Below are 22,028 nucleotides of genomic sequence, written 5' to 3' on the forward strand. Positions count from 1 at the left end.
AAAAAAATTTTAGTTATGCCTATAAATACCCTTGTGGTCTACATTCATGTTAGTTTCAGCTACTTTTTAGTTTCAAAATTATACATTGGGTTCCAGCATTTTCACAAGATAAGCTTGTTGTTATTGTTCATGAATATTATCCCAAAAGCATGTGGGCCCTTTAAAAATCAGCAGTAGAAAACATTGATTCTTAAACTTTAGAGTGCATCATAGTCACTCCTGAGCTTGGTACATTGAGCTCCTGGTTTAGTGGGTCTGGGATAGGACTCCATCACTTGCACTTCTCACTAGTTCTGGTGGTGCTATTGCTTCTCGCCTTTTGGCTAAGATCAAGTGTACTAGTTCTGGTGATACTGCTGCCGGTCCGGTGATCACAATTTGAGAACCACTGGTCTAGAGTATAGGTTCTTTGACTCTCTGTAGGTATGATTGTGTCTTAATTTTGATAGTGCACCTAGAAAGAAGCTCACTGAGACATCTGATATTTGACAAGAAAAGCCTGACTTGTGTCAAATGTCTCCTTCATTCATATGCCCCTTGAGTTCGATATTTGGAAGGTTCTGGAAGGCAGCATTCGTTCTCTATAGAAATCCCCTCACTGAGTAAGATACAGACCCTCAGATTTTGTAGTGTATTGGGGGAGGGGGGAAGTCATGTGTATCCCGTAAAAGGATACTCTAAATGCTTTTCTTAAATTCATTGTCAGCAGTTATCTCTTCATATGAAATTATATGCTTTTTTTTTTAATCAAATAACAATATGTTTGCCAGTTTGCCTTTGCTCCCAGGAAGCATAGCACTCAGTTTAGCTTAAAGTACAGTACCTAAATCATTCCAGGTGTTTTGGTGGGGTTTCTGTTATGTTTTGTTTTGTTTTATTTGTTTTTTGCCAGTTCATACTGTTTTGATTTATTGAATGTGGGGGTTGTTTGGCTGCGACAAAAAGGAATGTTGTTTATCCTCAGCTGTGGAGAAACTGGTTTTTTGACTAGTTTTTGTTTCGCTTTTAAATGGGGTGTTTTTGTTTTGTTTGTAAATGTTTTAATATTATAACCTGCCTTACAACTTTTTGGGAAATTTTGTAAATAGGAATTAAATGCTCATCTTTGATCATAATAAAATTTCTTCTAAATCTTTGATTTTAGCTTAATGTAGTAGTGGCCCTTAATTTTTATTATGGATTATATTATCATCATATATATTATTATCCTAGATTTGAACTGCTTTTCTGGCATAGGAGAATGTAATGTTGGTTAAACTTGTGAAAAGTTAGTATTGGGTATACTATAATATGTTTCACATTTCATTTCTTGATCAAGCTCAAGTAAATTGTAAGTTTGAATGTTCTTAATTTTTTAGAATGCTTTCATATATAATGCCTACAATTTTAAATTTTTTCAGTGTTGTTTTCTTTTGCAATTAATGAGGAAATAAAATACTTAATAAGTTGAAGGTGAAGTGTCCTGATATAGTAAAAAGAAAAATACAGTTTAATGGGCATTCATTTGAACTACATATATCATTATCAAAAAAATTTGTAAAATGCATATCACTGTAGGAAATTTTTTTCAGCATTGTCAGCAACATACAAGACTACAAGAAAGGAAAAGTTAACCATCTGTAGTTATCTCATTGTATAATCAGGTTTTTTGAAAAGATTTTTAAAGCAGGATTAAAAATATCTTTTTATTAAGAGATACATGTGGTGATAAAGCTGTCTCATTAGACATCTCCCAATAACTCACATTTGGTACCCTTTAAGGTATCTCTCTGAATTCCTTTATGCATGGTTGATGTCCACATTAAGTCGTGCTGATGGCTCCCAAATGGCAGAGGAAAGGATAATGGAAGAGCAGCAGAAAGGCCGGAGCAGTAAAAAAACAAAGAAAAAGAAGAAAGGTACTGTGGATTATTTTTAAATTCAAGAAGTACCTAACATTGGAGTGCGCTTTAATTTCTATTCGTAAATAGATAGAGACTTGTTATGGGTTAATTAGTCATTACACCTCAGTTCTCGCCCATCATCTCTTGAGCCAAGTATAAGATAGACACTGAATGCCTGTGTTAGTGACATAAGCCTCCTTGGAGCCTTCCCTTGCTTTTCTTTTACTTCTTTGCTATTCCATGTGTTGGAGGGCCTTGGGACAAGAAGAAATAGACACGTGGAGTGTGCAAGCAAGATAAATTAAGGAACAAGGCAGGAGGAGGCCCTTGATCTTTTGACAGAAGGCTGACAACTCAGGAGGGAAGTGGGTCCCGAGCTGTGCTCGTGCAGTGGCACAGAGAGATGAGCACGGAGTGCCATGTGCAACACCTAAGGACCCTGAGGAGGAAGAAATGTTTCAGAGGCAGTGCCCTCTGGGTCACTCATGGAAGGATGCAGATACTGCTCCAAATGTTAACAAAATATTACTTTGTATTTCATGAGGATTTCAACAGTTTGGATGACTGTTAATAGCCATGACTATAGCCATGGGTTTCCTATTTGAGAAGTGAAGTCTCTGTATGGTGAATTCAAAAGAAGCCAAAATTACTTCATACTAGAATTTTATAGTATTACTTATTTTAGGGAATATGGCTTTTTGGCCTTTCAGTTATATTTTATTATTTGTAAATTTTGTCCATAAAACAAAATTGAACCCATAGGCACCAACTGTGAATCTTTAATTTTAGTAAAGTGGAAGATTTTTTTAAATTAGATTTTCTCCTGCAGTAATGTGAGAGGAGGAGGAAAAGACCATGGGTGATTGTCTTTTTAATTACAGTTCGCCCATTGAGCCGAGAGATCACAATGAGCCAGGCATATCAGAATATGTGCGCTGGAATGTTTAAAGTAAGTTGTCACAAATGAAGTTCTTTTTGCTTTTCAACTACATTGCTATTATATAGTTTAATTAAAATGGACTCTCTTCTGTGATTCTTTCCAGATGCTAATTTTACCTTTGTGTTTACTAGCCATCTGCTTGAAAATTACCTTTTTTCCAAGTCTAGTTTTCATTAATTTGTTTAGCATGTATTTGTAGACAAATATTACTTAAGTAACACCCTTGCTGTGTGTCACATTTCTTCTACTGAGTACGTTTAAGGATACCAAGTCTAATCAGAGGCGATCCTTTTCTCAAGTGTAGGTAATGACGGATCTGATGACATGTGTGACACAAGTAATAAAGAGAAGGAAGTTTATTTCTGGTTCATGATCAGAAGAGGTTTCTTGGAAGAGAGGGGTTTGTATTTCTTCAGGAGCATATTAGGAAGGGGGTGGGCTCCACAGTGAATGGCTTCAGCAAAAGCAGGCATTTTTAGGAGGTAGTAAGTACTAACTCTTAAGTTGTACTTGGCAATTCAAGAAATTATTTGCTGCAACTTATGTTAAAATACATAAAACAGAACATGGACTTGTGTTTGAAAAACAAGACCTATATTTTTCTTATTATAGCCTCCTCTTTTCTTTAGAAACTTTTATTTGAAGGTTTCAAAGGTACCATAAAAGCCTAAGTTCTAGAAGAATAATGTGTATGTGGTACAGTTTCACTTGGAAAAATAGTAATATGTTAAACACTGGAACTTGACAATTTTTTATATAATTATGGCATATAACATAAAAATGAATACTGAAACCAGTTTTTCTCTTCCTATTTCCGATTTCTGAGCCTTACGATTGTGTTAGCCTTGTGTAAATAGCTGTTTCTTGTTTTCTAATTCTGTATTAATAGAGATGTTCACTTTTTCATTTGATATAATCTTTTCTCTCATTTTCTTTTTCCTTTAGACCATGGTAGCATTTGACATGGATGGCAAAGTACGAAAACCCAAGTTTGAGCTTGATAGTGAACAAGTTCGATATGAGCACAGATTTGCTCCATTCAACAGTGTGATGACACCACCACCGGTGCATTATCTGCAGTTCAAGGTGAATTTGCTCATTAAAGCAATTGTAAAGTATTCAGTCTTAGACCTTACGTCTTGTACCTAGCCATTTTGTTAAAGTGGTCCAATCAAACTACTGTTGGACCAGTGACAAAGTGATAAAATAGCAGTTTTAATTAGTGTGAAAATTACTTAGCTCTTTTTGGATGCTCTCATCAAATTAAGAGTTATTTTAAATATGAGGATAATATGAGGTAACATGGAGACTGAGAATTGAATATTACACAGGAAAAAATAGGGACATATGCTAAGTATTTGCTTTAGCGTCTGTGTATGAATCATGAGTCAGTAGAGAATGTTTTCAATAATATAGTATTTCCCCCTTTTTAGGAAATGTCTGACCTCAATAAATACAGCCCTCCTCCTCAGTCTCCAGAACTGTATGTGGCAGCTAGTAAGCACTTTCAGCAGGCAAAAATGATACTGGAAAATATCCCAAACCCAGACCATGAGGTAAGACTGCAGTCCTAGTAATTCTAGAGGAAAAGCCTGGCAGGAAATATGTATCTTACTACTGGATGACAGTTTATAAAAATGAGGCTTACAGTATTAATAGTGAAGCCTGTCATGTTTCTGGCAAGGATTTTAAATGCCTTGCTAACCTAACCTTGTAAGACTTAAAATTATGTGATGAAAGTAAATAGCTCTTTTGTATAAATTTAGAAATCAGCGCAAAGAGAAAGTAAGACATAGACCCATACAATGAGTAGGACAAACAGAAATAAGATCCAGGGTGATCCACAGTTCAGAAATGTTAATGCATAAAATTTTTTATTTTAATGTGTAGTTTACTGTATTAAAATATAATTATATAAGTCTTAAAAATATTAAGAATGAGGGATGTATGAGTGGCTCAGTTGGTGAACATCTAACTTTGGCTCAGGTCATGATCTTACAGTTTGTGAGTTTGAGCCAGNAACTTTAAAAAAGATTTTTAAAAAATATTTTTAAAAAATATGAAAAATGATCTGGTCATTTATCCCAGGAAGTAAAAACCTTATTCCACTTGACCATTTAAAATAAAGGCTACTGTTTGAAGACTTTAAGATATCGTTGTACAGACTTTAGAACTTGCAAAATACTAAAGTTGTGCAGTCTTTTGTTATTTTTACAGTTTGTGCCTAATTCTGTTGAAATGTGTGTATTCCATATGAGAATGCATTGCCTGTAATAACCCTGGTTTTGGGGAGAGGGTCTTGGTACATCCTCCATGAAAGGGAAGTTCATAGCAGTTCTCTGTTAAACAAAAGCACAGGTGCATAGCCCAAGCAGTTCTGCTTTGTGGGATTTATTTTTTCTACATGAGCACATGTGGGAAGGGAGTGCTTAATGCACAAGAGTACTCATTGCAGCCGGATTCTGATAGCAAAGAAATGAGGAAATTTCGCTGTCCCCCAGTTGGGATTGTTAAATGAATCATGATACATCATACGTTGCAATAAAAGGACAGCGTAAGATCTTTACTGTAATGGAATGTTCTTCAGGATATAAGAAGTTTAAAAAGCAAAGTAATAAATCGTGTATAGTGTGCTGCCAGGAAGCCTGTGTATGTGTGTGAGGATTATAGGAGTATAATCTGTCTCCAGAAAGACACAGAAGAATTGATAACAGTGTTTGCCTATTGGGAGGGGAGCTGAATACCTTGGGAAACAGGGATAGGAGAGAGATGACTTTCTGTCATATATAACCATGGAATAAAAGAAAATACAAGGAGAGGAAGGTACCCGTAATAGATGGCATATTTTTTTCAGTAGACTTCATTTATTCCACAAATATTTGCTGTCCACTGTGTCCTCAACCCTGTGGTAAAAAAACTAGTGGGGCTGCCTGGGTGACTCAGGTCATGATCTCATGGTTGGTGGGTTTGAGCACTGCATCAGGCTCTGTGCTGACAGAGCAGAGCCTGCTTGGGATTCTCTCTCTCCCTTCTCTCTGGCCTCCCTTGTACACACTCTCTCTCTCAAATAATTTTTTTTTAATAGTGAAAAAAAACTAGACAGATCCCAGCCCTCCTGAGGGCGGTGGAGGGTAGTGTGTGGCAGACAAATAATTAAATAGAGTATATTAGAAAGTCTTAAGTACCATGAAGAAAACAAGCTAGAATAGGGATGGCGAACACTAGGAGGTGGGACGGGGATTAGGCATTTTTTGATTAAGGTGGCCTGTGAGCAAATCTCAGAAGGTGAAAAAGCAAGTCATGGGGCTACAGGAGTGGAGCCCTTTGGGCAGAGGCATGTTGTAAAGGTGCCTAAGTCACTGCTGGAGTGGAGTGAACAAGGGGTGCACTGCTGAAGGGTTTTGAGCAGAGCAGTGACCAGATCGGATTTTTGTTCTGAAGGATCACTCTGGCCCCAGTGCTGAAAATAGACTGTGGTGGGGGCAGAGGTGGGAGCAGGGGAGCCAGCTGGCAGGCCACAGCAGTAATCTGGTGAGAGATGGCGGCGACGGTGGAGGGCATCAGAAGTGACTGCGTTCTGAGTATGCTAAGGTCAAGATGGACTGGATGTGGGTGAGGAAGAGGGGAGCAAGGAGGACATCAGGGTTTGGGCCTGTGCCCCTGCGTGGATGGAGCCAGTGGGGAAGGCTATGGGGGGAGCAGCAACAGGTGGGAGACGGGGCTGGGAAGTCAGGAGCTCAGACTGGGACGTGCCTGTTGGACGGCTAGACGGAGCTGTCATCTGGACAGGTAGATGTGCGATGGGGCTGAGAAGCCGTTCCAGACTTTTGGTGAGGTGTGTTTCTGGAGAGAGGTTTGCAAGGAGCGCTAGTTGCACACTACTCCCTTTTAAGAGCAAGGCAGCATCCCGGTACTCTGCTCTTTGTTCAGGTGACGGCTCTTGAGCGAGTGGTGGTCAGGAGTGGCCGTAAACACAGGACACTGCCTCCCTGCCAGGTGTGGTTCCCAGCTCCTCATATGTAGCTTATTTAATAATCCTCCCGGCGAGTCCTTGGGATGAGTCCCATTATTGCCCCCATGTTTATAAATGAAGAAACTGAGGGATACGGCCTAGAGATCTTGCCAGAGGTTTCATAGCTAGTACCTGGCAGAGGTGGGATTTGCAAGCAGGCAGGCTGCCTGGTCTGGGCCACACCAGGTGCCACACCCGCTGCTACCTCTGCAGCCTGACATTCTCCAGGTTCAGTGAGTGTCTGTCCATGTTGTTAAATTGCCTGTTTAATAAAACATTAACACTTACGTAAAGTTCCTACAAGCATATGTAATATAAAGACATAAGTGAATTGTATGTTTTCATAGCTTAATGTTGCTCATTGTTTAGGTCAATAGAATTTTAAAGGTTGCCAAACCCAACTTTGTGGTCATGAAGTTATTGGCAGGAGGACACAAAAAGGAGTCTAAGGTAAGTACATTGTGGGGAAAATAAATGGGTGTTAAATTATTGTAATACCTTTTTTAAATAAGATGAATAAATATGAATATTATTACAAAAAGAATTAAAACATTTAAAAATCATCCCTTTCAAAAAGAGGTTCACTGGCAGAAAATAACCTTCACTTACCGTTTTGCTTTCAAACGGAGAGATTTTATGGACTTGGTTTTTTTTTTTTTAATAGTTTATTGTCAAGTTGATTTCCATATAACACCCAGTGCTCCCCCCCACAAGTGCCCTCCTCCATGCCCATCTCCCCCCTCCCCCCCACCCCCATCAGCCCTCAGTTTGTTCTCAGCATTCAAGAGTTTCTCATGGTTTGCCTCCCTCCCTTTCCCCTATTTTTCTCCCCTTCTTCTTCCCCACGGTCCTCCATTAAGTTCCTCCTAATCCTCCTATACGTGCAAACATATGGTATCTGTTCTTCTCTGCCTGACTTATTTCACTCAGCATAACACCCTCAAGTTCCATCCATGTTGCTACACATGGCCAGATTTCATTCTTTCTCATTGCCATGGAATATTCCATTGTATAGATACAGTGGACTTGGTTTCTAAAGTCTGCCCTTCCATACCCCTTCCTCCCTTGTGTAAATTACCAAATGACTTGGAGTAAAACAGAAAATGTGTGAAAGCAAATTTATTGGGAGAGAGAGACTTAAAGACTTGGGCTTTAGAGATGATGAAGTGTGTGAAGTGTGTAAACCTCCCCGGCTGGTGGTGGTGCACTGTCGGTGCCTATCAGCATGCAGCGTGCTGCTGGGCACTTGCTGGTGCACGTACCCATTCATTCCCCATGCTGCTTGCTGTACAGCTTCCTTCTGCCTTGCTGTACTACATACATTTCACTACTTAATACTGTCTGTTGGCCCAGGAACTAAAAAATGCACTCATGACTCTTTCCCATAATTCAAGCTAATCGTTATCCTTCCAGTTTCCTTTCCAATTTGTCATAAAACCAGTTTTTTATCTCTTGTGCTGCCTTACCTCTAAAATGGTGAGAAACTCTAAAAAACTGTACTGTCCCAATATTTGTAAATACATTATTTTACTGACTTTCTTTACAGGTTCCTCCTGAATTTGATTTCTCTGCTCACAAATATTTTCCTGTTGTGAAACTTGTTTGAGAGAGACTGAAAAGGTCATAAAGGGGTAGAATCTACTTTAAGATTCTAAAAGAATCCATCCGTCAGTCTCACCATGTAACTGAAGTGAAATGGATTTCTTGGATAACAACCTATTATAAGAAATACTTTTAATTTGACAGCCTTATACAACGTGAAAACTGCTGTTTTAAAGTGGTTTGTTATGTTCCATGGATGAAACTGGTCTTACTGAATGCATCGATGAACGTTATATGGTTTTATTACAGATTTAATCATAAATCATTTTTTATGAATGAGTGAAAATAGTGTTTGTAAAGGTCAATAAATTTCTTGACAAAAAAAATGCACCATTGGAAATGAAAAACAACAGCACTTTGTTGATGCATGTTAAGAACTGAAGGTGTTTACACTTAAGTCATTCAAACAGATTATTCAAAAGAAGTTTCAAAACAAGGGATTTAGCAAACACTAACTAATGTGGTTTTGGCAAAATACATTTAAAAGGGAATGGGGAGGGAGTTTTAAACTATATAGGGAGACGGAATTACACGGGGATTGTGGTTTTGTGTGTCATGATGTCTTAAATTATATACCTGTAAGAATACAGAGGTTTTTAAAAATATCCATTAACTGTCCTTTTGGCACTTTTAAAACATGCGTAATGTTTGCTAGTGACATTATTCAAAAGGTAGGAATGTATAGATGATGTGTAGGGTTAGGTTTGAATGTGGCATACTCCTTTTTGGTTACTAGTAAATACTCAGTTTAATCCGTGAAATAATTTCAAGTGGGGATTGTTCCAGGATCTGCTGGCTTGGGAAACAGACTTGCATCCAGCTGTACCTGCAGGCGCCCAGCGCCAGAGACCCCACCCTTCCTTTGCTGCACTTTCCTCTTCCTTTCTCATGCTGTCGTGGATTTTTATTCTACTTTAGATGGCGTAATTTGCCTCAACTGGTGAGGGCCTTGGTTTACAAAACTCGTGTGAAGTTTGTACGTAATTTAAAGAGGAGAATATGTCAAGTCCTTTAACCTTCCCGGACACGTGTTTGTTTCACAGGCACACCAACAAGGATGGAGACATTTGACTTTAGCTTTCGAAGTGCATGTGAGAATACCAACTTTGAGAAAGCCGTCAATATATACATTATCAGAATTTTATAAGCCGTTTTCTAAGGGACAGTGGCTTAGTACACTTTGTACTGCTTTCTGAGAAATAATACAAATATTTACACAATTAAGCCATTTTCCCAACTTTGACACTAATGAACATTTTCAAAGCCTAAGCTAACAATGTGAAAAAATATAACCTAGTTAATGGAATCTTTGTGTTTTTTCTAAAATTCATTTCAGAGACAAGCATTAGAATTGTTAAGTGTCCTATGAACTATTGATTATTTATAATTAGTCTCTTGGTGGGAGTAGACTGATCCCTTGGACCTTAAACTTGAATTCCCACCTCAGGTTCTACTGTGAATAGATAACCAGTTTAAACAATCCTGCTAGTTGCTGACCTAGTTATGGAATGACAGCACACGGACTTAACAGGTATTGATTTCTCAAATTCCATCACATGAAAGTACATTAAGTATGTGCAGTGCTTACAGTATTCAGGAAATCTGAGTCTTGCGTAGGGAATCTGCAGTCCCATCTGCAGAAAAAAGATGAATCTTCACACTCCTGTCTACACACCATGTTGAGGATATAGAGGAAGGTGTGAATTTTAAAGTTCACACCTATTAAGAATGGGAATAGCTGATTTCATTTTGGTTGAAACCAAAAAAACCAAAGTGTAGGGGATTTGAGATCTACTTGCTTATTACACAGGTTTTTGTTTAAAATGAATCAAGCCATGACACCTCTATGAATTGTTGCCTTGGCCTATGTGCCTGAGTGATGTGGAGGCGGCCAGGGGTAATAAAGCACAACTGGAGAAATAGCTCACAGGACACACCTCCTGAATGAGTGGCCTTCGGTGCCTCTGCACATGAAGATGGAATCACTGTGCTTGTTTGTTTTATTTATATTCCCATCCATCTCAGTCCACAAAAGGTTTAATGAGGCCAGTCACCACCCTTAAGCCAGTTTGCACGCTGATTCTTTCAGGATCCAGTAGGGCATGAAGGGAAAACAAAGCAGTTGGACTGAGTCTTATTTCTCAGAACTCTGCACACTGATTGAACACGAAATGGAGACTTTATTAATAAAAAAGCAACACTATTAACCCTATGGCTAAGACACAAGGGGAAGTTGGACAAGGACTTAGATAAAATCTTACAAAGCTATTTTTAACACCCTTCTTTGCCTTTTCCAGGTGTAAAAGTTTAATCTTCGTGATTAAGTAAAAAGATATCCTACATGAGTAACATTCACACGGAGATCGTAACCTGACTGCAAACCAGGTCCTGCCTTCAGGGGCACGGGGCATCCAGACCACCTGAGGGGCTGGCGTCCCGCTTGCCAGCTGCCTGGCCCGCAAGGCTCTAACTTCTCTGGGTCCCTGTTTCCTAATAAGCACCACCACCCACTTGCCACTTAGAAGGCTGAGAGTGAGTCATGAGTGTGACCCTGCCAGTCATTCATAAGTGGCAAGAACCTATTTACCAGAAATACTGAGAAGCAGCTCAGTGTGAATTAGGATTAGTCATTTTCAAACTAACATTAACTTGATTTTTAAACCACTTTTTAAAATAGTCATCTACCACAAGCCAAACGTATAGACTGCCAAAAACAACTGCTGCATTTCTCTGGCCTTTGTAAACTTTCCGCCTGTGTAACAACTGTGTACACCCTTAAGCATCAGCTCCCTGTCCTCCAATAGTGGTGAATGGGCAGCTTGTCCACAGCAAACACGCCACCGTGTGCTGTGCTGCCCTCCCTGCTCTGCCACAGCCCACGAGCACCTCTGCTTTGGCCCCTGTAGTGGCAAAAGTCGACCCGCTGGTGGCTCTTGGTGGTATGCACTGCTTACAGAAGATTTTGCTCTGCCCACACATACTAAGCAAAGAACGAACACATGTTCAAATTACAAGTCGCTTAGAAGCATTTTTGTACATTAATGACAAAGGTGATACAAGTGGTCTTTTAAAAAATTCTCACAAAATGCTTTTGTCTGCAGACTTGTTTAAAACTGTTGTTAGTGATGTTTGTGTTAGGTTTTGTGCCCTAGACCACTGAGTGTCCGAACCAGAGGTAAGCACAGTAGAATATAAACCAGTAATCATTCAATGCTGACCTGGGAGAACAGAAATCCTGGGCTGTGCCTGGCTGCTCAGCACAGCATGTGACAGAGAATTCTCAAGGGTGGTGAGTATTCTTGGTGTCAGAAAAGAGACTTCCTACAGGCTCCAGTTGTTTTCAGCAAAGTTACATTCCAGAACTGCCACTGTCACCATACTTGCAGAACTTGGGTTCTATTTTTGGTCTTGATCTTCTCATACATATCAGCTGACAAACTGACACCACGGTACACACTGCAAAAATACCCCCCAAAATCCATCTAACAGACCATTATCTTCCTACATAAAGTACATATTAAAATTCCACAATAATCATCTTTAGATGTGTATTTTACTTAGTACATTTCACAGTATTCAGCCCCTCATAAATATTTTGTAGTGATCTCTGTTCGATCCTGACATGAAGTACAGGATTCCAGTTGATTCAGAGTGTGTGATTCCTCTTTTCACGCTGGTCAAGTGAATTTGTCACGTCTCCTTTCTGATTTTCAGCATTAAGAACTAAAAAAGAAAAGAAAAAACACCTAATATTCTAATATTAAAACATTAATAGGGAAACCAGCCAGGCAGACTGCATTTGACTTAAGTGTCTGGAAACTGCCTCATCAAGAGGACAGCATCTCCCACAGCAGTTTTATGGGCCGTTGCATGGACAGGACAGGCACAGGCAAGCAGAGAGACTACAGGTATGACCAACAAGGTGCCATGAAGTAAAGCTAAAACAGAATAAAAACTCCCTATTTAAAATAGTGAAGTAAAGTGGACAATAGAAGATGCTCTAATATTTTTGATACAATCACAACCCTTGTGTGCTGCGCGCATGCCTGTGTGTGCACCTCTGAGAGGAAGCACGACACAGGCACTGTAGCACACCCTCTTCCAGGTCAGCTCTACAGGGAGCATGACACACAGGGCCACTACAGNCAATACCGCAAAGCCTTCCCTTTACAGAGCTGAAGCCTCCCTGTGCTTCTACCATCCTTGCTCTATCCCTTGACACATGAAGGACATGAAAAGAAAGACCTCACAAAATCTAAAACCACCATGCTGATTTACGACTACCACCCATTAAATGGTGATTACGTGAATTAAATGGTGGCCTTAATACTGTCTTTTAAATTCTCTATTAAAGCTGGAACGAATGTCTTTTTATGACCTCCCTGGAGGAAGCAGGGTCTTAAACTCTTTTAATGATAGAATCTTTGACAAGTCTTCAACTTAAAAGAGCTGACAGAGCGTTTTTCTCTGCCTCTGTCCTCGCTTTGTTAAAGCCTCATACAAGGTGAAATTCTTGGGACACCGGAGTGTAGGGGATGAAAGAGCCCAAAGCTTTACTGCAAAGCCTGACATTCAGGACACTACTGATTGGAAAGGATGGTGAAAGAGGTGTAAGGCAGTAGCCACATCAGAAAATATGTTCTCCAAGGACTGAGGTGCACAAATGAATGCAATCAATGATGAGGAACAGAAAAATTGACTTTGTATTTGCTTAAAATTCTGACTTGCTAATATGTTCATGTTCTGCACGAAGAGATCATCCAAAACAGTCTATGAAAATAATTTAAAAATCAAGTTAGGCCTCCCATTTCTAGAAACCTCAAACAACTCTGCCAAATGTAGTCACTGTCATGAAAAGATATTTTAAAGAAGCACTGTTGAACCAAACCTAAACTGGGGGACTTTCTACCAAATAACTGGCCAGAACACTTCAAAAACTATCAATTTTGTCAATGACGAAAACAAATGGTTTGGAATTAAAGGACCCTAAGGAGGAATGACCATAAATGCAGTGTTTAATCCTGGACCAGAAAAGTGGCATTAGTTGGACAATTCACTACATCAGAATAATAGTATTGTGTCAATATTAATGTCCTCATTATAAGATGTTAACATTAGGGGAACCTGGGTGAAGGGTTTATGGAAATACTATTTTTAAATTAAAAAGTTAAATTTTAAATAAGATCCTAAAATGCATTGTCTATAATGGCAATAAAAGAAAGAATCTGGGGTGCCTGGGTGGCCCAGTCAGTTAAGCATTTGACTCTTGATTTCAGCTCAGGTTGTAAACTCGTGGTCATGAGATTGAGCTCTGCCTACGATCCCATGCTGAGTGTGGAGCCTACTTGGGATTCTCTGTCTCTCTGTCCCTCTCACTCTCTCTCAACATAAGTAAATGTTAAAAAAAGAAGGAATCAGAGAGGCCAAAAATTAAGTAAAAATTACAACTCCTGAAGGTAATAAGCATCAAAGCTAGCCCTGCCCTGAGGACTTCTGAAGCCTGAAGACCCCAGGCTTCTCCCTTCACAGCTTCAAAAGATGCAGAAGGACAAGGAATAAGTAGAACAATTAGAAAAGTTAAAAGCAAAGCATGAATTAAAGAACAGAGAAGCAATAGCTGAAGGAAAAGTCAGTGAACTATAAGCTGTGTCTGAGAAAATCATTCTGAATGCAGAGTAGAGAGGCAGAAATGGGTAATATGGCTGGGTGGTTCAGTCAGTTAAGTATCTGACTTTGGCTCAGGTCATGATTTCATGGTTCATGGGTTCAAGCCCCATATCAGGCTCTGTGCTGACAGCTCAGAGCCTTGAGCCTGCTTCACAATCTGCCTCCCTCTCTCTACCCCTCCACCACTCGTGCTCTCTCAATCAAAAATAAGTAAACATTAAAATAAATTTTAAAAAAAGAAATGGGTACTATGAAAAAGGGGGTAATTAATAGGAAAAGAACAATAAGGTATTTTTTTTTTTTTTTTTTTNCCGACGCGGGGCTCGAACCCACGAACCGCGAGATCATGACCTAAGCGAAAGTCGGACGCTTAACCGACTAAGCCACCCAGGCGCCCCTCTAACATTTTTTTTTTTAATATGATAGATTTCTTTTTACTTTACATTTTTTTTTAAAAAGTTTGAGAGAGAGAGAGGGCACGGGAGTGGCACAGAGATGGAAAGAAAATCCCAAGCAGGCTCTGCACTATCAGCGCCAAGCCCGATGCACTGTTCAATCTCACAAACTGTGAGATCATGACCTGAGCCAAAATCCAAGAGCTGGATGCTTAACTGACTGAGCCACCCAGCTGCCCCAAGATCTAACATTTCTGATCTGAGCCCAAGAAGGAATCAAAATGGGAAGAAGCATTATTCAGAGATCTTGGCTGAGATTTTCCAGAAGGACTAGCTGTTATACTTAGAACGGGGTGGTACAGTGTGAGTCAGCAGAGATACCAATGGAACACAAAGTCTAAAGAGTAGATCTGAATATATATGCAAATCTAGTTGGTAAAAGTGGCACCTCAAATCACTGGCCTTGAGATGGTGTCAAGTTAAGGGCCAACTGAACAGCCCTTAGGACAAAGAAAATTGGACCCAATCTTGCCCCACACACTTGAATACATTTGATATTAATCAAATGAATCAGAGATCTAAATGTAAAATACAAAAACACACGAGAGGTTTTTCTCACACACAAGTTAATGATCACTGTTTCACTGTCTCTTTCTGCATGTCCATCGTGTTTTGTTCCTAATAAAAACGGAGCAAGGACCCTTACTCGGGGCTCTTGTCTTCTCCTGGACATTAGCCCCTCTCATATTCAATTCTGTGTCCTCTCTTGCAGGACAAGAGAGAATTCCAGACTCAAAGACTGTGGCAACTAGAAAGGTCAGAATAGGGGATAAGTGTAGGGGAGGGGGGAGGACATAAAAGTCTTTAAATCATTCACATGGCAAAAGACACTATATATAAAACCAAAAATCAAACTGGGAATAAGTATTTGCAACTGACATCACAGATAAAAGGCAATCTCCCTAACATATAAAAGAACCCTTAAAAATTAAGAAAGGAAACACCAAGAATCTGATAGAAAAATTTTAAAGAAAGGAACCATGAAAGTACATGATACTAAAACAGGAGTGTATGAGGTAGGAGGGATCCTTCAAGAACAGGAGGTAATAGATGTGAGGGGTCACAGGATCAGGAAAGCCACCAGCAGACAGGGTGTTCAATGGATGCTAAAGACACACCATTTCAAAGCATCACCCTTAAGATGACCTCTCAGTGACAAAGGAAAGATGGACCTTTGTGATATAGAGACCTGGTGGGCAGTGCCTTCACCAAGCCATCGACCTGCCGGTACAAGCCTCTCAGTGTGAAGCACGCAGCTACAAATGTCCAACCGGAATCCACTCACAAGTAAATGGACAAATCCAGAATCTGACACATCCCACTGGCCTACACCCTGAAAAGTGCCATGATGAACAGCTGCTCGGAAGTACTGTACAGACAGTAAGGCCTTTTGACTGCTGCTACAGAGTGACCAAGTGGTGACCTAGCATTCTGTCAGGAACCCCCTAGATGTCATGAAATCAAATGTTTCAGTCGATACCACCTCCCCCGAACACACAGACTTTCTGAAAGGTCTTCATCCTGGGCTTCTGTGCCATCCCCTCCCTCCACTGCCCCATGTTTAAAGAAAGTCTCCTTCGAATGATGGATTACTTACAACAGTAGTGTTGGGACAGGATTGTTTAATCACTGCCAAAGTGAAGGACCACAAGGGGAAATGCAAGGCCAGCCCCCGGCCTCCGCCATACTTCTTACCATTCAGATTTCTGTCATTCCCTGCAAGGGCTGCCTGCTTGTCTGTTTCCGACTCGGCCTCATTTTCATCCATGTTGTAGTCCTCCTCCCCTCCCAGCTTCTGCTGGTTTCTCCCTGCAAACGAGCAAAGGCACAGAGCATACAACCCACATCATTTCTCTTTCAAGGCCATGGGAGCACCCAGGCCCAGGAACCAGGGTTTTCCCAGTCACAGCTTAACGGTCTGGTCTTTCTGCGACCTCTCAGCGGGTGGGAGGTGGGGGGAACGAGACCTGTGTGCCCGCTGCCCGCACAAACAGCAGGTGCGAGGTCTCTACTTACGTTCTGCCCAACTAAACTCTGAATCCATGTAAACCATGGCCCTCAACACAGGACTATACTCAGGACTGGAACTGAGGAAACCAGAGAATTAAACCCACATCCAGGTTTTCTAAAGAGACAATCCACTCAAGGGTAAAGGAAGGCTCCACTGTTGCTGGAAACAAGGGGTTTCTAGTTAGTGATGGCACCTCCTTAGAAGGGCTGGTAGCTCTCACAGAAGGAAACAGAGTGGGTACTGGGAGCCGAAGAATGATGTTTTCCATCCTGCCTATGCAATTCAACAGTTCATCACCGCACTCAGGCCTGCAGAGAACCCCAGAAGACCAGGACGAAATCCATTCAAGAGTCATATTCATAAGGTTTCACATGAATGTCTCATATGCACATATAGGCAGGTAAACAAAAAAATTTTTAAAGCTTGTCTGGGAGACCTGGCTCTGGTCGTTTCCCTGCACTCACACGCCTTTGCGCCCTGCCGCTTTCTTCTACAATCAGGAGACCACCCTGCCCCAGGACGATGTGTATCCTGCAGGCCCTGCGGGGCCTCGAACCTCAACCTTCAGCGGTTACGCTCCGTGGCCTGTCTGAAACCTGAGTGCCCCTGGGTCAGCTCCCTGACTTCCCTTTTCTTTTTAATTCATCAACTGCAACCTCATGAGAACACACCCTTGAGCAAGAGAAACTTGAGTACAAATTAGATCCGTACAGGATCAGGGTAATTTACACAAATCGGCACATTCTCCACTCCTGTTAGTGGGGTGTCCCAGAGCACAGGTCTCTTCTCTTCCTACGTGTTCCTGGCTTGGCTGGGACTGAAGTCTTCCACACCTTTTTGGAACCCAAATACCTCCCAGGATCCTGTGTTGATCTCCCATTCCCACACTTTCCTGTGCCTTTAAAGAAAAGTCGACCAAACCACAGAGGTAGGATTCACAGGTCACTTTGCTGCAATGCCCACATTGGCACAAAACCCCCGCTACCCAGTCATCCCTCCCTCCACTCCCCAAGCACCAGTGGCGACACCATACCATGAGAGGCTGCAGAGACGCAGGCCAGGCGCATGGCCCAGCACAGGTTATGTACACTAGATGCCTAGCACCCACCTCAGGCCTTCCACTGAGACGCCCCCGCCAACTCCCCATGGATCTTCTTTACGACACGGCTCTTCCCTCCGGCCTCCCACTTGGTAAGATACTCAGTGAATGAAAGAGAACCAGCAGATGGCAAACTGCCATTCAGGAAGCTTCCTAGGGGCCCCTCCAGTGTCAGGGGAAGTGGTGGAAAGGAGTCTGCGGGCACCACTCATGCACCTTCGTTGTCAGCATCCTGCTCCTCCTCCTCGCGCCCGTTGGGGATGACCAGCTGGTCCTGCTCCAGGTCCTTGGCATCCTGATTCTCTGGGCTCCCCAGCAAGGCCGCTGGCACCCGCGGGGTGTGCCCCACTGCCTCCACTTCCCCGGTGCCTCTTCCAGCTGCAGGCCTGTCGTCCCCGGCTGCCTGCTCTGGTCCCGGCTCCAGTGGCAGCCCCGGGCCGTCCCGCTGAAGAGCCTCCTCACCAACTGCCTGAATCTCGTTGGTCTCCTCTGTGCACAGAACACCGTTTGCTGCAACTTACCAGCATTTATTCTCATTGAAACAAAAACATGACCCCTCATACCCAAAGCCTTCCCAGGGGTTGTGGCTGGGGGAGCGACTGGGTAATTCACCCCGTGACTCCGTAAAGACTCCAGGTGCCTCTCTACCCACAGCTCATCTTCAGACCCATGAGGAAGACAGAAGTGCTTTAGGGAAAAAATCTGGACTCTGGTACCTTGATCACAGGGCAACTGACAAGCTGAGTACGTGGGACAAGTACATGGGGAGCAGGCCGTGCGGGCCACCAAGGAGTCATTCCACAGGGACACAGCAGCCCCCGGTTCCCAGTGACAGCTACCCAGGACTCAGCCACCTCCCTGTAATCCCACAGTCCCGCTGACGTCCCCTCTTTACACAGCTGCCAAAGATCAAGGCACATGCGTTTACAGGCAGGAGAGGTAAGACAGGGAGGCCCCAATGCCAGGTGCCAGCAGAGATGGTCATCTTCCTCCTGCAGCTCAAACCCAGCTCACCAACTGCCTCCAGCAGAGACACTCTGTCCTGAGGCGCCGTGCACACATACTTCCTGGACCACATGGCTCTGAAGAGGGCTTATGTGTATAATTACCAAGCTTCACTTACCTTTCTCACCTCGTCTCTTCAAATCCAAAGCCGCCTCAGAACTGGGGGCTGGTGTCTGGGGCTCGCCATTGCTGGGCACGTTGCCTTTCACTGGTGGCACCTCTGCCTGGGGCAGGTCTGCCTCCTGTGGCCTTGGCTGAGGCTCATTGGGGCCTCGGAGCTGAAACAGGAGTACAGGATGGCCAGGGGCTGCATGACCTTAAACCTCACAACAATCCCAGGCAAAGAAGTGGTTGTCCTTCTGATAGTCAAAACACCTAAACCTTGAGAAATGCCATGATATATAAACCCCAATCACGCCTGACCACCTGGCATAAATTCAAAGCTCTGAGGTTAAGATGTTCCAGAAAGTACTTTCAATACTGTATTAACAAGTAGACAAAAAATGAACAAGGGCAAGGAAGTCCCCAACAGGGTGAACCAAGCATACCAGACTGACTGCTATAGAACACTAGCCTGACCAGAGCAAACCTCATTCTTTAAGTGCACATGGAACATTCTCCAGGAGAAACAGATGAGATTTTTAGGCAACGAAACAATCCTCAATGAATATGAAATGATTGGAGGGCATACTTTGTATGATGTTAATCACAACGGAATGAAATTATCAATGACGGTAAAATTAAACAAATTCACAGGTATGTAGAAATGAGGCAACATACTCCTGATCAACCAATGGATCAAACAAATAACAATAAGTGGAAATGAGACAAAAATGAAAAACAAATACACAACATACCACACTTATGGAAGGCTGCTAGAGCAGTGCTTGGGAGGAAAATTTACATACCTATATTAAGAAACAAAAGGAAGACCTCAAAACAATAATCTACTCTTCCACCTTAAAATACTGGAAAAAGAAGAGCAAACTGAACCTAAAACAAGGAAGGATATAATAAAGGTCAGAACAGAAATTAATGAAATATAGAAAGAAAACATGTGAAATCAAAGTTAATTCTTTGAAAAGATGAACAAAATTGAGAAGCCTTTAGCCAGATTAACCAAAAAAAAGAGAAAATTCAAATTACTAAAATCAAAAAGGATAACACTACCAACCTTACACAGATAAACATATTAGAAAGGAATACTGTGAACAACTGCATGTCAACTTTGAGAACTTAGATAACATCAGACAAGTTTCTAGAACAATACAAACTATCAAAACTGACTCAAGAAATAAGAAATGTGAGTGAACTTACAAGACATTGAATTAATAATTTAAAAACTTCCCCCAAAGAAAAGCCCAAGCCCAGATGACTTCACTAGTGAATTCCACCAAACATTTAAGGAATCAATACCAGATCTTCACAAACTTTTCCAAAAAACAAGAGAAAGAAATACTCCCCAACTCATTCTATGAACCAAATACTACCTGATACCAAAACCAACGACAAGAAAACTATAGACCAATATCTCTTATGAATACAGACACCAAAATCCTTAACAAAATACTGGCAAAATCAAATCTAGCAATATATAAAAGGATTAAACACCATGACCAAGTGGGGTAAATCCTATGAATGCACAGTTAAACATCCAAAAATCAGTGACTATATCACTAGCATAAAGGACAAAAAACACATGATCATCTCAATAAATGCAAAAAAATTCTGACAAAAATCCAATGCCTCTTCTGCATAAAAACACTCAACAAATGAGGAACAGAAAGGAACTTACTCAGTTTGATAAAGTCCACCTATGAAAACACACAGCTAACATCAAACTTAATGATAAAAACCGAAAGTTTTCCCTCCATGATCAAGAACAAAGATGTCTGCCCTTCCACCTCTGGTTTACACTGTATGGAGATTTTAGCCAGGGCAACTAGGCAATAAAAAGAAAGAAAAGGCATCCAACTAGGAAGGAAAATGTATAACTATCTCTTTTTTGATAACATAATATTGTACACAGAAAATCTAAAGAAATCACACACCAAAAACTAATATTAGAATAAAGAATTTCAGTAAGGTTGCAATAAAATATATATGTATATATCAATATATAAAATCAAATTGTATTTCTATATACTAGCAATGAGTAAGACAATAAAATTAAAACAATTCTTTTTATAACAGCATAAAGGATACAAATACACTAAACAAAAAGCATAAGACTTCCATTAACTACAAAACACTGTTTGATGGAGATTTTTAAAGGATTTAAATAAAGAGAAAGTCATCCCACATTCACGGAACAAAGACTTAATGTTAAGATGGCAATACTTCCAAACTGATCTACAGAGTCATTGTAATCGCAGTCAAAATCTCACCCAACTTTGTTGAGGAAATTGACAAGCAGATCCTAAAATTCATATGGAAAGTCAACCGACACAGAATAGCCAAAATAGTCTTTAAAAAGCCAATGTTGGATGATTCACCACTTCCAACATCAAAGCTTACTACAAAGCTACAGTAATCAAGGCAGTCTGCTATTGATATAAGGGACAAACAGACCAATGGAACAGAACTGAGAGTCACAAATAAACCCTCATATTTACAGTAAATTGATTTTTGACAAGGTGCCATGGCAATTCGGTGGAAGAAAGAATAGTTTTTTTCAAAAAAGGTGACAAGATGGGGCGCCCGGGTGGCTTAGTTGGTTAAGCGTCCGACTTTCGCTCAGGTCATGATCTCGCGGNAGAATAACAAACTGGACTTCACCAAAGCTAAAAACTTTTATGTTTCAATGAACACCATGAAAAAAGTGAAAAAACTCACAAAATGGGAAAAAATATTTGCAAAGCATATACACTGTATCTTTATTTATATATATATGTATATATATACATATATATATATATATACATATGTGTGTATATATATATATATATAGCTGCTGCCAGGACAGAGCCCACTTTGGATCCTCTGTCTCCCTCTATCTCTGCTCCTCCCCCNGTCTCTCTCTCTCTCTCTCAGGAATAAATGAAACATTAAACAAATTTTTTAAAAAAAGACAAATAATAACCAGAGTTGGCAAGGATGTGGAGAAATCAGACCCCTCAAATTGCTGGTGAAAATGTAAGAGTGTGACTGCTTTTTGAAAATAGTCTGGCAGTTTGTCATTAAACACAGTTACCATATGACCCAGCAATTCCACTCCTGGGTATATACCTAAGAGAAAAGAAAACTTATGTCCACACAAAAATGTCTACATGAATGTTCACAGCCGCATTACTCATAATAAGCCAAAAACTAGAAATAATCCAAATCCCTATCATATCAACTGACAGATGAATC

General features: G+C 40.9%; 2 protein-coding genes across 6 annotated transcripts in view; one reads left to right on the plus strand and one right to left on the minus strand.

Moving 5' to 3' along the window:
• NAA35 (N-alpha-acetyltransferase 35, NatC auxiliary subunit) overlaps positions 1-8,702 on the plus strand; it is an 84,719-nt gene extending 76,017 nt beyond the window's left edge. For both annotated transcript variants that reach the window (XM_077749560.1, XM_077749559.1), the window contains exons 18-23: positions 1,762-1,898; positions 2,765-2,832; positions 3,769-3,909; positions 4,257-4,379; positions 7,205-7,285; positions 8,382-8,702. In XM_077749560.1, coding sequence (XP_077605686.1) covers positions 1,762-1,898; positions 2,765-2,832; positions 3,769-3,909; positions 4,257-4,379; positions 7,205-7,285; positions 8,382-8,441 — 610 coding nt within the window. In that variant the 3' untranslated portion in view covers positions 8,442-8,702. The remainder of the gene's footprint in view (positions 1-1,761; positions 1,899-2,764; positions 2,833-3,768; positions 3,910-4,256; positions 4,380-7,204; positions 7,286-8,381) is intronic.
• A 1,895-nt stretch (positions 8,703-10,597) lies between these two features.
• GOLM1 (golgi membrane protein 1) overlaps positions 10,598-22,028 on the minus strand; it is a 49,942-nt gene continuing 38,511 nt past the window's right edge. For all 4 annotated transcript variants that reach the window (XM_077749564.1, XM_077749562.1, XM_077749561.1 and 1 more), the window contains 4 exons: positions 18,793-18,952; positions 17,886-18,158; positions 16,255-16,368; positions 10,598-12,160 (listed from right to left, as the gene is read on the minus strand). In XM_077749564.1, the coding sequence (XP_077605690.1) occupies positions 12,084-12,160; positions 16,255-16,368; positions 17,886-18,158; positions 18,793-18,952 (624 nt within the window). In that variant the 3' untranslated portion in view covers positions 10,598-12,083. The remainder of the gene's footprint in view (positions 12,161-16,254; positions 16,369-17,885; positions 18,159-18,792; positions 18,953-22,028) is intronic.

This window comes from Crocuta crocuta, unplaced genomic scaffold, assembly GCF_008692635.1.
Source record: "Crocuta crocuta isolate KB4526 unplaced genomic scaffold, BGI_CrCroc_1.0 scaffold99, whole genome shotgun sequence".
NCBI lineage: Eukaryota > Metazoa > Chordata > Mammalia > Carnivora > Hyaenidae > Crocuta > Crocuta crocuta.